This window comes from Aquarana catesbeiana, linkage group LG06 (genome assembly GCF_042186555.1).
Source record: "Aquarana catesbeiana isolate 2022-GZ linkage group LG06, ASM4218655v1, whole genome shotgun sequence".
Lineage (NCBI taxonomy): Eukaryota > Metazoa > Chordata > Amphibia > Anura > Ranidae > Aquarana > Aquarana catesbeiana.
The window spans coordinates 99,068,458-99,083,928 of NC_133329.1; the positions used below are offsets into that span (position 1 = coordinate 99,068,458).

The window sequence follows — 15,471 nt, forward strand, 5'->3', positions numbered from 1 at the left end:
TATAATGAAGCCCAGGCTGCCATAGATGGAAGCGCACAGAGCTGGTTAATTGCCAATCCAGAGCACTTTGTGACGCTTCCCCTCCTGTGTAATTGAGAATCTGTTACATTAAGTGACTGAGCTGGTGCCAGGCTCCTGGCAGATGGTGTCATTTTTTCCTGTCTATGCCAGATGGTTAGCAATTGATGTGGAATGGAGAAAAACCTTAATGTGACCTTTTCATGTTCTCTACCTGTGCCTCTCCAGCTTTTGATTGAATTATATAGTACTGTCCCCCTTTCAGCACTGTACAAAATTAGATCATATCTGGAAGTAGAATATCCATATGATAACATTATCACATAGGAGTTAAATAGGTCTGAGGATCTTCGGTTTAGATTATGTTTTAAAGTCACTGTTCACACTAGAGCGATTTTCTCACACAGAGGAGCCTTGACGTGGGCTCTGTGGCTTCCACATATTTTTGCAAATGTGTGCAAAGAAACTTTCACATCGGTGCAACATGGTACAGTGCAATTTTTGGAGGGGTGCAGGTACTTCTTTTGGTGCCACATAGTGTGTCCTTGGCCCTATAGACTTCGATAGAAGCGCATAAAAACACATGTACATGCATTTTTGGAAGTGTTTAACAGCCGGTCTCATCCTCCTTCAGAAAAATGAATGAGGTATGAAAACGCATCACAATTTAGTGTAAAAATGCACTGAAAAACATATCATTATGATATGTTCGACGATCCTCACTGTTGCCTGTATCGATTTTGTATCGGCGCTGTTTTTACCTTCAATCATGTGAGTGCCATTTCATTTTATTAAATTTTATTTTATAAATGGAATTACGCTATAGTCCCTTTTTGCTTTCTTTTTTGATAACCCTCCATATCTGAGGACATCTGAGTTTCGGTCCGTTTGCTGTATTACATCCCAAGCGATTCTAAATTTAATCTTTGGGGGATGCCAGCCTGAGGACATCGATCCAGAGTCCATTTCCAATATATACAAGCTAGTTTGACACGTGGAGCATATGCTCTTACGTGTTCAAACTCTCTGGTAAGCCTCCCCTTCACTAGGTGGTGGTTTTCGTCACAATCTGGTTTATTCACTTATTTACAAGATTGAGTTTCAACTTTACCTACACGGAGAACCTGTTGCACTTAATAATTGTTTATGGACACTTTTTGCTATTCTTTGTTTTAGTTCGTCACAATGTATATCTGATATATAGTTTATAAATTGCAAATGTAATTAGAACATATTTATATGTCTTACATTTTTATAGGCAATCCAGAATGATTTGTTATATCTAACTCACTTTAAACTCATCTTTCGTTTTCATTACAACTGAAATTCACCTATGCATATTGCACTAGGCATGTCATTTTAGTGCTACACTTTTGCTATATTTGTTTTGTTACCATCAATTTCATATGTGGTGTGTTAGCTGCTATTTAGGGGCAACGCAGAATTTACTGTTTTTTATTTTTAAAAGGACACTTACCTGTCCTGGAGTCCAGCGATATCGGCACCGCAGCTGGTGTTTCCATCAGCTGTCGGGTGGTGCCGCTTCCATTGCGGTTAAGGGAACCTGGCAGTGTAGCCTTACGGCTTCACGCCGGGAACCCTACTGTGCATGCGTGAAGCTCCGCTCCTCTCTCCTACTGGCCCGGCGACAGGGGGAAGAGGAGAGAGCCGAGCCGTGACGACAATATCCGCGGTTGTGGCTCTCGGAAGTGGGAACAGGATACCTGAAACCCTGAAAGGTGCCAATTATGGCACTGGAGGGGGGGAGGAAACAATTTGAGCGGAAGTTCCACTTTTGGGTGAAACTCCGCTTTAAGTAACTTGACCATGCTGACCATTATCCTTGTTATACTGAGTAAGACTAAAAAAGAATCCAGCCAGTTAGAAAAATTACTGGACACCTGATACACACATACACTCACTGGAGCACCAGACAGGAAAAGGGTGTGGGAGCGGCTGGCTCGGACTCTCAGCCATGCGCAGATCCAGTTGCCTATCGGACATCTGGGTGGATCCCAAAAATATGGTGGGATCCTTCCAGAGCCTGGAGCGGCTCTGTGAAAGAAATCTACAGTGGACTTTAGCCTACTGTCAGCTGATTATAAGTCTCGGGAGTGTAAAGGTAAGTTCACTCCTTTGATCCAGAAGAGAAGTGTGGCCAAGAAAAGCTTTTGCTATTCATCTATTTTAATCTAACAATTTACTTTTTCATTAGAATGGAGTTATTCTTTAAAATGCATTTAAACCCAGTTTTTGTTCTAGGAAAGAATGGGGTGAAGGGTTAAAACCACTGTAAGGTTTTTATTGTTTGTCTTGGTAACCATTGTCACTAGGACTGAAAGTGGTTGGCCCTGATATGGAAAGGACACTGTACATTTGTTTCTCATCAGAATTAAGCTTGGACAGCTATAGACCATTCTACAGGTTTATTTTGTGTACAGCTCTATAATAATAATAAATAAATATCCAGTGATCCAATACAAATAAGAGGCATGGAGGAAAGGCAATATAAATTACTGATGAGAGGAATGGAGGAGCATAGCTATGAGAAAAGATTAGAGGAACTGAGTTTATTCTCTCTTAAGAAGAGGAGATTAAGAGGGGATATGATCAACGTGTACAAATGTATAAGGGGTCCATATAGTGAACTTGGTGTTGGGTTATTCACTTTACGGTCAACTCAGAGGATAAGGGGGCACTCTTTATGTCTAGAGGAAAAAACATTTCATCTCCAAATACGGAAAGGTTTCTTCACAGTAAAAACTGTTAAAATGAGGAATAGACTCCCTCCAGAGGTGGATCTGGCCAGCTCAGTACATTGCATTAAAAAAGGCCTGGATTCTTTCCTAAATGTACATAATATAACTGGGTACTAACATTTATAGATAAAGTTGATCCAGGGAAAATCTGATTGCCTCATTGGGATCAGGAAGGAATTTTTTCCCCTGCTGTAGCAAATTGGATTATGCTTTGCTGGGGTTTTTTCGCCTTCCTCTGGATCAACTGTGGGTATAGAATTGTGTATATGGGATTGTATGATATTGTTTTTTTATTTATTTATTTTTATGATTGAACTGGATGGACTTGTGTCTTTTTTGACCCGATTAACTATAACTATGTAGCTCTACCTATGGCCATTTCACATATGGGCAGATGTTGCACGTTTATGTGTATTGATATATGCTTTTATGATGTTTTATCATGTTTAAACAGAAATGTTGGATTTCATATTTAAATTGAGTACTCTCTTTTCCTATTTGGGATTACCAGTGGCTACCAGTAAAGTCCTACACCATTCTAGTTTTTTTTCTTTTTGCAATTCATTGGGATGTGGTGCCACAATCTACAAGTTTTTTTTCGTCTCAACCCCTTTTTTATTGCCTAGGACTGAAAGTTTGCGTTGTCTCCAGAACAGGAATAGAGAGGAAGTCTTCCAATGGGTGCACTTTCTTCCAATGGGTGTACTTGTTTAAGTAAAAACTGGCTGAGGTAGCATTTTCTTCACTTTGGGGAGATTTCCTTTTACCTCTTGATAAGTTTACAGGTCAGAATGTAAAGTGTAATCTCCACATTGGAGCACATGAAAAAAAAATATACTGACAAGTGTTTTACTTCCCTACGCAATCGAAAAATGAAATAATATGGGCTTTAACTTGTGAAAACCTATAAATATAAACCTACAGTATGTGATATATTTGTAAAACATTTGTAGCATGCATGTTGGATGCATTTGTGCAAGCTGAATAAAATTTCACTGTATGTATTCTAACAGATTAATTCCGGTATTATCAGCTCCATCTAGTGGCCAAAATGCAGTATAGATTTCTGAAATACCGCAAAGAGAAAACTATACCACATTTTGCCCACTAGATGGAGCTTATGATATGGGGGAATAAGCTCTTGGAAAACATATGGTGACATTATTTTCAGCTTGCAAGAATGTATCTGACATTCTTTGCACAAATGTTTTATAAATGGATAGTTGGTTATCACAGCTGATTTGTATAAGGTATTTTGTGTATTTGGTATATAGAAGCCCTTTAAAAGGTCCTGTTGGCTTTTAGCTAGAGCTAACTGGTTCCTGAATTCTGCATTTATTTAGTCACCCATTAGTTGCTATTGTTGTAATCCTTTCTTTTTTGTTTTTTCTTTTTCTAGGATCCGAGAAGTAAACACAAGTTCAAAATTCACACGTACTCCAGCCCCACCTTCTGTGACCACTGCGGTTCCTTATTATATGGTCTCATTCACCAAGGGATGAAATGTGAAAGTAAGTTTGCATTGTGCTGCCCTTATTGCTACCACTGACCCAATCGTTGAAGTGTATCTTATGGCAGTAGAAGACTTTTACTACCTTTTGCGTCTTCGAGTCTGGAAGTAAAGGAAAATCTCTCCAGTGGACCAAAAAAAAATTCAAAAGAAAAAAAAGTGTCTTGAGGGCTTATTTGCATCGTGGTGTATTACACATGCACTGGCATGCGTATTTAAAGTTTTTAGGCTCTCACACGGGGCGTATCCACAGCTGTCTGAGGATCATTTTTGCCCACACGGGATGTGCAAGTGTTCATGCATCCTTGTGCAGGCAGTCCCATTCATGTCAATTGGGATGCTGCAGCTGCACGGACACAGCCACTGGTTCCAATCTGACATCTGTGCAGGCCGGGGGTCCCTGAACACAGACAGCATGCATTACAGTGCCTTTTTTTTTTTTTTAGCCTTTTTAAAACATTTTTCTATGTGCTGCAGCGCGTTGCAACATTTCACCGTTTTTCGCAACACGCTGCGTTGCACAGATACTATTGATATGACATTTTCACCACATGTCAGTAACAACCCATGCAATCTATACATGCAAACAAACCAAAACAAATAAGTTCAGAAAATGAAGTTAAAAGAGAAGTATTGGGTTTCTGTGTTTTTTTTTGTTTATATTTTTTTAATCATACTTACCTAGGTGGATACTGCATCTGTTCCCTGGCGCCTCTACACTGAAAACAGAGCGATAGAACACCACCGATCACTCAGTTCCCACAGCTCTCTGCTATGCCCCTCCCGCTCACTGGAGCACTGGGCTGTGGAGGGGCAGGAGCAGCCGGCTCAGCCTCTTAGCGGCTAACTGAGTGGCTGAGCCGGGTGTCGGTCCAGGGATCTAGCGGATCCCGACTCCATGGCCTGGACTGACTCTGTGACGTCAGCAGAGAGCGGACTTCAGCCAGCTTTCTGCTAAAAATGGGTCACAAGAATGCAATCCATAGGAGAAGTACAGCCAAACTCAGGCTGTCCTTCTCCTTTTGTAATAAAATGGAATGACACAGGGAAAAAGTATTGAACACGCTAACTGAAATGTATTTAATACTTCATTCAAATCCTTTGTTGGTAATGACAGCTTCAAGACGCCTCCTGTATGGAGAAACTAGTCCCATGCATTGCTCAGGTGTGATTTTGGCCCATTCTTGAACACAGACTTCAAATCTTGGAGGGTCAGTGGGCTTCTTCTATGAACTCTGATCTTTAGTTATTTCCATAGATTTTCTATTGGATTCAAGTCAGGTGATTGGCTGGGCCATTCTGGCAGCTTTATTTTCTTTTTTTTTTTTTTTTAACCAATTGAGCGTTTCCTTGGCTTGGTGTTTGGGATCATTGTCTTGCTGGAATGTCCACCCTCGTTTCCTCTTCATCATCCTAATAGATGGCTTCAGATTTTTATGAAGAATGTCTTGGTACATTTTTTTCCATTCATCCTTCCTTCAATGATATGAAGTTTGCCAGTACTGTATGCTGAAAAACAGCCCCACACCATGATGTTCCCACCTCCAAACTTCACTGTTGGTATTGGGGTGTTTTTGGGGTGATGTGCCATTTGATCTCCAAACATGGTGTGTATTATGGCATTGAAAGAGTTCAATTTTGGTCTCCCCTGACCATACTATATTCTCCCAGTATTTTACAGGCTTGCCTAAATGTTGCAAACTTTAACTGAGCTTCAACTTACTTTTTCTTGGAGTCTTTTGTGGTGAGCGTGCATACAGGCCATGGCATTTGAGCCAAAAACGTATTGTTTTCTTTGAAACAATTGTACTTGGTAATTCCAGTGTTTCTGAAGCACTCCACAAGTGGTCCTTGGCTCTTGGACAACTCTTCTGATATCTCTTTTCACTCCTCTGACAGAAATCTTGCGAGGAACACCTGGTCGAGGCCAGTTTATGTTGAAGTGATGTTCTTTCCACTTCTGGATTATGGCCCCAACAGTGCTCACGGGAAAATTCAGACGTTTATAAATCCTTCTGTAATCAATGCCGTATGTATGTTTTGCAAAAATAAGGTTGTGAAGGTCTTGAGAGAGCTCTGATTTTACCCATCATGGGATGTTTCTTGTGTGACAATTTTTTATAAGCCATCAGTTGAGACTGAACCAGCTGATATTAATTTGCACTGACAAGGGGCAGGATTGCTTTCTAATTACTGATAGATTTCAGCTGGTGTCTTGGCTTTCCATGTCTTTTTGCACCTCCCTTTCTTCATGTGTTCAATACCTTTTCCCTGTGTCATTCCATTTTTATTACACATAACTTAATTTTGAACTGATTTGTTTTGGTTTTTGTATGTATGAGTTGCATGGGTTGTTACTGACATGTGGTGAAAATTTCATGTCAATAGCACCTTTAGAATTATATTCACCTAGAATAATAGTGACGTGTTCAATATTTATGAACACATCACTATTATTCTAGGTAAATATATTTCTAACGGTGCTGTTGACATGAAGTTTTCACCACATGTCGGTAACAACCCTTGCAATCCATATATACAAAGAAACCAAAACAAATCAAAAAGCATGTGTATATGTATACATATACATACATACATTTGCACAGCTGTCACAAATAAGCCTGGTAATTAGTGTAATATGTTTACTTCCCATGATTGTCAGCTCCATCTAGTGGTCAAAATTCAGTAAATCCAGCACATTATGGCCACTAGATGGAGCTGATCATCAAAGGAAGGAAACCATTTACAAATTACCGTAATTATTTGTGACACCTGTGCAAATGCATGTGACATTTGCACAGCAAATTTTTTTTTTTTTTTTTTTCCATACATAGCCTTCTTGGCATCCATGGCTACATATTATGTCCCTCCTGAAGCTCTCTGGGAGATTGTGCCAGCTGTAACATGATTAAAGTCAAACTGAGACAATTATTACAGTGCTCTTTGTATGAGGTTGAATTGGTACTTACTGGTTAGAGGTGGACCACCACAAGCACATATCTATGGCCAGCTTTAGCTTTGCATTGTTATTCATCAGTGATCGCAAGTGCTGTGCAAAAAAAAAAAACTATGATAAAGTCAGAAAGTTCACTCCATTTACTTGACGCTCAGTTTTATATAAGGTGACACGTTTCTTTCCTGTGAGGACCTCCGCCTCTTGTTACGTGATTCTGTTTGTCAGCTTCCCTAAACTCTGAAACATAGTAAGAAGACCAGAGTAGAGGGATTGATATATGTTGTGTATAAGGTCTCCCTGCACACCAGATTACTGGCTAGAAGGCCAGACGCAGCATTGGTAAGCCTGGAGCATCACAGCCCCGTCTTGTAGAAAAACAGAGCAGGTAGGCCGTGTTCCCGTGTGCATTTCATGACTTAATGTTTAATCTCATCAGAAGCATACCTTTTATTTTATTTCCGAACTAGGCAAAGGATTAAGGTGTTCAGCAGCTGAGCCCAGTAATGAAATGTGTCTGTATGTTTCCAGAAAAACTCTAGGCTGCTCAATAAACCCATTTCTTTTTTTCTCTCGGTTTGTTGAACAAAAATCACAATTCTTCCCTCTTTGAGATTTTCGGAGACATCTGTATATGCAGATGTGTATTTGAAACACGTGGCTAGAATGTAAGATAGGTTTAGTGTGACCTTGGCAAGGAGCATCTTCAGGATAGGTAGGCTCACAGAGACATCTAGTGGATTTTGCTAAAATTGCAGCTTTAACAGTATCCTCATAATAGTGATCCACATCTTAAAGTGCATACAGTACAGGACACAGGTTTCTTTAAATGTTAAAGTACGGTTATATCCAGATACTTGCAGGTGAGGATGATGGCAAATAAAATTGTTAACACGACCTATGTAACCTCTCCCACTACCAGCAATCCTCAGTTTTTTGCTAATGTCCTTGGGTGACCTTTCTTAACTGAGAAGCCGGTTTCTAGCTTATGATTCCTATTCTACCAAAAGATTAAATTTGCTGCATTGACAAATCTGTGGCAATATGGTTGCAGATTCTGGATTAGTTGACCCTTGCCAGCGTCTCCAGGAATGGTATCTGTGCCCTGCCACATGGAACTCGCAGGACTGCCCTTTAACATTGTACGACACTGTACTGTGTGTGTGGCTCTTACCCTCAGTACAGACTTGCAACGCATTGTAGCTAGGTGTAGAGGGCTCTACAGGTCCAAAGCAGTGGCAATCTGGATCCAGTTTTTTTTTCCAGTCCTTGAAATCGCTCTCGATGAAGAAGAGGGTGTGCCCTTCTGAAGTGGGCAAAGCAGGGTATTTCCGCTAGTGATACAAAAAAAGACACCACTTGCCCCCATCTATAGCTGGCTATCGCAGTAAGAAGCATTGGAAGGATAACGGGTATAAACAGGACCAAGGATAAATCCAAGAGAAAAACCAAGCTTAACTTGCCACCAGCCCGCAGACAACCAAATAACCTAACAATATGTGTTAAAAGCAGGGGTTTAGTCTGTACACATTTGCAAATGCATGCACAAGCCACAGAGCCTCGTCAAGGCACCCCGGTATCTGTGTTACCTAACACTAACTTAGAAGTGTCCCCACAGTGGAGGCACATGCATTCTGATGGATAGGTGAGAGCAGGTGGACTAAAAAGGAGCCACCCCTTCTTAAAGGTACAGGGGCACACTGAACACCCAGCATATAGCACAATGGCTGCAAATGTGTGCAGACTAAACCCCTGCTTACTGTTAGACAGGTTGTTTGGTTGTCTTCAGGCTGGTGGTAAGTTAAGCTTGTTTTTTCCCTTGGATTTTTCCCTGGTCCTGTTTATACCTATTTCCACTAGTGGTATCTCCTCCAGGAAGTTGCCTGTATGCTGGTGTCCTGAGTCTGGGGCTCTAACCCCTTTTTCTTTTCTGTGGAGTCCCCACCCAGTCCCTCATATCCAATTTCCCTTCTTTCTTTCCCCAGCCTAGGGGGTAGTCCCTGGACACAGGGCCCCTGCCTTGGGCTTAGAGTGAAGGGCGGTGAGAGTACCTTAGGCCGGATGCAGTGTGTTGCAGGTCAGCTATGATGCTCAGAGTTTGTTGTGCCCATGACTTGGTGTGTGCCACTTTAAACGGTTAGTCGCAGCCATGAACATAGCCTGGTTTACTTTCCGCGTGGTAAGGAGATTTTGGCACAAGCCCTACACATTTAGGTATACAAATACCTGTTCTGTAAGCATAGGCCTGCCTTTTGTAGGAGGTACACATCCCTCCCCCTGCATATTGCAAAACAGGCATACTACAGCTTCAGCACTACCCTGCTCTGGATTGTGGCCCAGGTCTCCACCTTCAGTTATTGACTTGGTTATCAAGCAGCCCTCAGTCATGGGACACAGGGTGTCTGCATACCTCATGCTCTGCAGAAAACAGTCTCTGCTTTGTTAGGAGTACTCCTCAGGGGATTCCCTCAGAAAAAAGGGAAATAGGACAGGGAGTTAGACCAACATGCACTGTGCACAGGGACATGATGAGGTTACTCTGTATTCCTCTCAAAAGTCTGCTCCTGGCTCTTTGGACATCATTTAAGTCTCCATACTTGGAAGTCTCTTTTCATCTCCTCCAGGCTCCAATACTCCCCATTCCTCTGTCAGAGAACTGTTCATGTGGGATGGGCTGTCACCCTCAATTTTTCTCACGCTGAAAGAAACCTTTAAGCTGGGTTCACACGTGCTATTGTGAATCAAATGTGGGTTTCCCTGCATCCAATTTGCATGTCAGCAGATTGTAACCAACTCTCAATGGAGGCGGTTCACACATCTCCGGAGCTGCTCCAGTGTGAATTGCACTGGAGTCCTGTGCGTCTTTTGGTCCATTTCAGGTTCGATATCGGCCAAACATTCAGGCTAAAATTGGATAAGAAACGGTGAATGGGGATGTAGCGGACTCCTGCTGTGAGTCGCTCCATGCTGCGGTGTGAACCCAGCTTGAAGCTTCTGGTGGATAAGGTGCTCTCCTGTTTGAAGCTAGAACTGCCCCTACCTGCCTTACCTAAGATCAACAGTATGGGATCTCTTCCCAAATCTAAAAAAGCCTACTAGGTCCTTTCTGGTCAATCCACTAGTACAGGATGTAGGTGAACCAGTCCTCTATACGAAGATTGGCCGAGACCACATAAAGTAAATATGCCCTCCAGTCGGTTTGGACAGGAGTACCCAGTGGAGGAGGCCTAGCACAAAAAGTAGAAAGTGCCTGTGGTTGATCCAGTTATTCCCTGCCTTGTCTTCAAAGTCTGAGCCAACAAAAGTTTTGAGGTGCTTCTTAAAGGCCCTTATGCTCTGTTTAGCTCAACCATGCATCTTTTTTGTAGTCGGGATAAGAGCATGGTGCGCAATCCTGGCTCAGTCCTAACCAATACCTTAATGCTTCAAAAACTAGGGTTTCTCCCAGTAGTTTTGCACTATTGCTTAGACAGTTGGGCAGACTCTCTGGGGTTGATTTACTAAAACTGGAGAGTGGAAAATCTGGTGCAGCTCTGCATGGTAGCCAATCAGCTTCTAACTTCAGCTTGTTCAATTAAACTTTGACAAAAAACCTGGAAGCTGATTGGTTTCTATGCAAAGCTACACCAGATTTTGCACTCTCCCCCCAACGTGTCAGAATTCTTACCTGGTCCTCATGTCAGTACAGCTGTACAGGAACCTTCTGCTGCAGAACTGGTCTCTGGAGATTGATTGGAAGAAAGGTTTCGAAAGTATTCCGTTTGATGGAGTGCAACTCTTTGGAGAGTCAAATGGTGGGAGGCACGGAGTTTCATCATAGACCATTTTCCTTTACCTGTTCTTTCCCCAATCTGGGCCAGAGCATCAGTTGGACTTGAGCACACTGAAGGGTCAAGTCTTGGCATTTTCTTTCAGAGACAATTGGCAACTCATGCCTTAGTAAAGTATTTTGTTCAGGGGGTGGCTGTCCCAGTTCGTAATCCTGTCTCCTCTTGGAATCTCAATTTGTTCCTCTTGGTTTTAAAAAAGCCTTCCATTTGGAATATTCCCTTGCTTGTAATGTAGATTTTCTGGTGGCTATCATGTCTTTGAGTTGGGTCTTTTAAACTGACTGTCATGTTGTAAGAAACCCTTCCTTTTTCCTCAGTCAAGGTGAGTTTTAGGCGTTGGGTCTCCTTTCTGACATTGATAGTTTTCTCCTTTCATGTTAATCTGGACACCATCCTGAATTCTTTGTCCTCTTCCAAAGCACCCCAAAGAGATCTTTTTACATTTAGATGTAGTTTGGGCAGTGCTCTTGCAATGGCAGATCTGCCTCTTGTGCCACCATTTCTAGGTTAGGAAGATTATCATTAAGGCTTATGCCATGAAAGGTAGGAACCCTCCTTTCTCTGTTTTGGTATACTTAAAGGCAAAAAACTTTTTTTAGTTTTGGACAAAGTGGAGATGGATTAGAACAACGTTTTTTTTTTTTTTTTTTTGCTACCTCTGCCCTTGTTAGGGATAGTCACCATTTCTAATTGTCCTGTTGACCGTTATCACTGAAAAGGAAAGTATTAAAAAAAAAATCCAAATTTTGGGTTGTCCCAAGAACAATAATAGAAGACAAATCTTCCAATGGGGACACTAGTTCTGGAGACCTGGGGGACCCCAAGGGATTCCTGTTTGGGCTATGGGACGAGAAGTAAAGGTAAATCACAGATCGCAAAATATATAAGACAGTGGTTATAACCCTCCCTTAGAGCTCTTTCACACTGAGGTAGTTTTCAGGCATTTTAGCGCTAGAAATTGCACCTGTAAAGCGCCTGAAAACTGCCTCCCATTCATTATCTGGGTGGTGCACTTGCGGGAAGTTAGAAAAAGTCCTGCAAGCAGCATCAATGTGACCAGCTCTCAATGGAGCCGGTTCACACAGGTCAGGGGCGGCAGCGGTGTGCATTCTAAAAGGGACCTGTGAATCTTTGGTCATTCGGGTGCAAATTCGGGATAAAATTCAGACCTGATTCGCACCTGAACTGGTGACCAGGGACACACCAGACCCCAGGCACGAAACCACGGCAGCATGTGTGTGAACCCGGCCTCAATCAACACCAGTGTGTGGGGTTTACAACTGATAATGAAGATCTGCCAGCACAGTATAGACAGGATTTATTATCCACTTCCTGCCTGGCTTATAGCAGTGCAGCCCCATCAGTGATACCTGCCAGTGCCTCCAATCAGTGCCCATCATTTGGTCTATCTTTCCGCCTATCATTGCCCATCAATGCTGCCCTTCAGTGCTGTATATCAGGGCAGCCCCATCAGTGCCCATCAGTGAACGAGAAAAAATACTTATTTACAAAAGTTTATAACAGAAACTGAAAAAAAACTTAATTTTTTAATTTCTTTTTCAAAATTTTTTGTCTTTTTTTTTTTTGTTTAGCAAAAAATAAAAAAACCCCAGTGGTGATTAAATATCACCAAAAGTAAGCTCTATTTGTGTTATGAAATTTTAATTTTTTTTAATTATTTTTTTTTTATGGGTACAGTGTGGCATAACCGTGTAATTGTCATTCAAAGTGCAACAGCACTGAAAGCTGAAAATAGGTCTGGGCAAGAAAAGGAAAAAAGTGCCCAGTATTGAAGTGGTTATGGACAACAACTTCCCATCCCCCTCCCTAACATTACACAGAAGGAGAAAGCTAGGTAGGACTTTTTAAGCAAGTAATTTTTTTTTTTTTTAGCTATGCTATGAGAATGAGAAGTTGTAACAAATATAAAGTAGGTATTAAGCTAATTTGAATGAAAAGGTGTGAAGACACATTAAAGGGATTATGAAGGCTGAATGTTTTTTACCTTCATACATTTCAAACCTTCAGTGCGCAGCTCCCCCCTCAGCCCCCCTAATACTTACCAGAGTCTGATCCCAATCCAGCGATGTGCACGAGAGCCGAGGCTCTCCCGGGTCTCTCCCTCCTTATTGGCTCAGATGCTGCAGCTGGAGCCATTGGCTCCCACTGCTGTCAATCATAGCAAGTGAAGGGAGATGGGCCTGAGCAAGCGCGCACGAGTTAGATATTCCTGGTGCAAGAGCCAGGATTGTTATCCCCAAAAACTTATAAAAGCTTTTAATTTTTAGGGTCTTTTAAAAAGTAGTTTACAATATTTTAAGTCTTCGGCTTTTGTTACAGTGCCTTCCATGAAGGTCTTTGCTTAGATGATGTCTCAAATAGGATGATAATGCGCTAAAAATTAGAAAAAAACTCCTAAAGCCACATCCGTATTAGAGAAATAAATGTTAGAAAAAGGAGGGAGCCTAGATCGGACATTAGAGGCAAGGTGGACGATATTATAATAAATCGCAAACAGAGCAAGTATCAAAAGAGTTAAAAAAAAAAAAAAATAACACACAGTCATAAATGTATGACGTGAGCAAAATATTAACACCATATAGACAGCAGTGACCCCCTGTGCGTCAACGCGTTTCGCTGTTTTGCTTCGTCAGCACACATTCAGGGGTTGTTGAAAGGAACAGGTCTCACTATCTACAATAAAGCACATAGATCAGACATTGTGTAATAACATATTTAGATAAAAACATGAGCCGCTGTCATTTTCGAGTGACGTATACACAACATGCACAACTACCTTGTCAGCATAAAAATATATTTGCAGATGGAAATCTTCCCGCTGAGCGTCAAACATCACCATGTAGATAAGATATAATTTCCAAATATTTGTGACCATATGGTAAGCTAAAACATTTAACATAATACATATTAGGCTCATAGCAGAGCCAAGCTCAATACTTGAGTAGACAAAAAGGGTATAATTGTACTTACTAGCTCAAAAATATCGCTTCACGCACAGAGATTGCAATAATACCATTTACAAATTAGAGGGAGAAGAGGGATAAAAAAGGGGGGGGGGGTGGTATGAACATAGCCTTCAAAAACTGTACTTTATCCACAGTGCCAGTGGTGTGTTTATATAGTCACCAAAACATGGATGTGTCCTTCTCGTGATGATAATGCTCCGTCCCAGGCTCCAATTTGTGCTCCTATGTTGTCACGGGGGCTTACAGTGCAGTAGTGGTCCAGTGTTGGCGCTATCAGGAATCCCATTCTGAGAAATGCCATACAGCCATCGTTGGGAGTGCATGTGGACAGGATGTGGCTGCAGCACTGAGATGAACCAAGGAATGAAGAGGGTGAAGACATGGAAAGACATGGAAATAGCAGTGTGTTGACACCGTGTTCCATGCAAAAAACGAATTGTTGCTCAGTTAGGGGTTTCAATCCCCCCAGAAAACAGCTTTCCCCCACGTCCAGCGGTGGATTGTTCCTGCCATCCTCCATCTAGAGCCGTTCTATGGGTGTGATGGCGTCAGGAACAGTCCTTGCGCAAAACAGCTAGTGTGCGGGGGGAGGGGCAGGAGCGTCAGGGACCGGTTCTCGTACTCGGAGGATCAGCGGATAAGGTAAGTAAATCTCCGCTCTCCTCACCCCTAGACAAAAACGAGTAGTTAACTAACGAGCAGTTCTTTAACTTCCCCCTCTTTACCAGTTGGATCTTATTGGCGTTGTCTTTGAAGAATGTTGGATTTATGTTTCTAATCGAATACAATGTAAATATCTATGGTGTACCTTTTTTCTTTGCTCCACAGCGTGTATGATGAATGTACACAAACGCTGTGTAATGAACGTGCCAAGCCTCTGCGGAACAGACCACACCGAGCGCCGGGGCCGGATACACATCAAAGCTGACATCGCTCAGGATGTGCTGACCGTTGTGGGTGAGTTGTTGCATGTAATGTTTTGTGTAGGGTTAGTCTTTTTATCAGTACAGTGGGGAAAATAATTATTTGATCCCCTGCAGATTTTGAAAGTTTGCCCCGCTTACAAAGGAACAAAGGGTCTATAATATTTTATAATAGGTGTATTTTACATGACAGAGACAGATTATCAACCAAAAATCAACCAAAAATCCAGAAAAAACACATAAAACAAATGTTATAAATTAAGTTGCAGTTCAGTGAGTAAAATAAGTATTTGATCCCCAAGCAAAACATGACTTGGTACTTGGTGGTGAAGGCCTTGTTGGCAAGCACAGAGGTAAGACGTTTCTTGTAGTTGATTATCAGGTTTGCACACATCTCAGGAGGGATTTTGGTCCACTCTTCTTTAGAGATCTTCTCTAAATCCTTAAGGTTTTTTGTCTGTCTCTTGGAAACTCAGTTTTAGCTCCTTCCA

General features: G+C 41.7%; 1 protein-coding gene across 1 annotated transcript in view; it reads left to right on the top strand.

The window, feature by feature from the left end:
• Positions 1–15,471, top strand: part of PRKCB (protein kinase C beta) — a 323,981-nt gene that overhangs the window by 202,641 nt on the left and 105,869 nt on the right. Inside the window, exons 4-5 of the mRNA XM_073636508.1 lie at positions 4,177–4,288; positions 14,886–15,014. Of these exons, the coding sequence (XP_073492609.1) occupies positions 4,177–4,288; positions 14,886–15,014 (241 nt within the window). The remainder of the gene's footprint in view (positions 1–4,176; positions 4,289–14,885; positions 15,015–15,471) is intronic.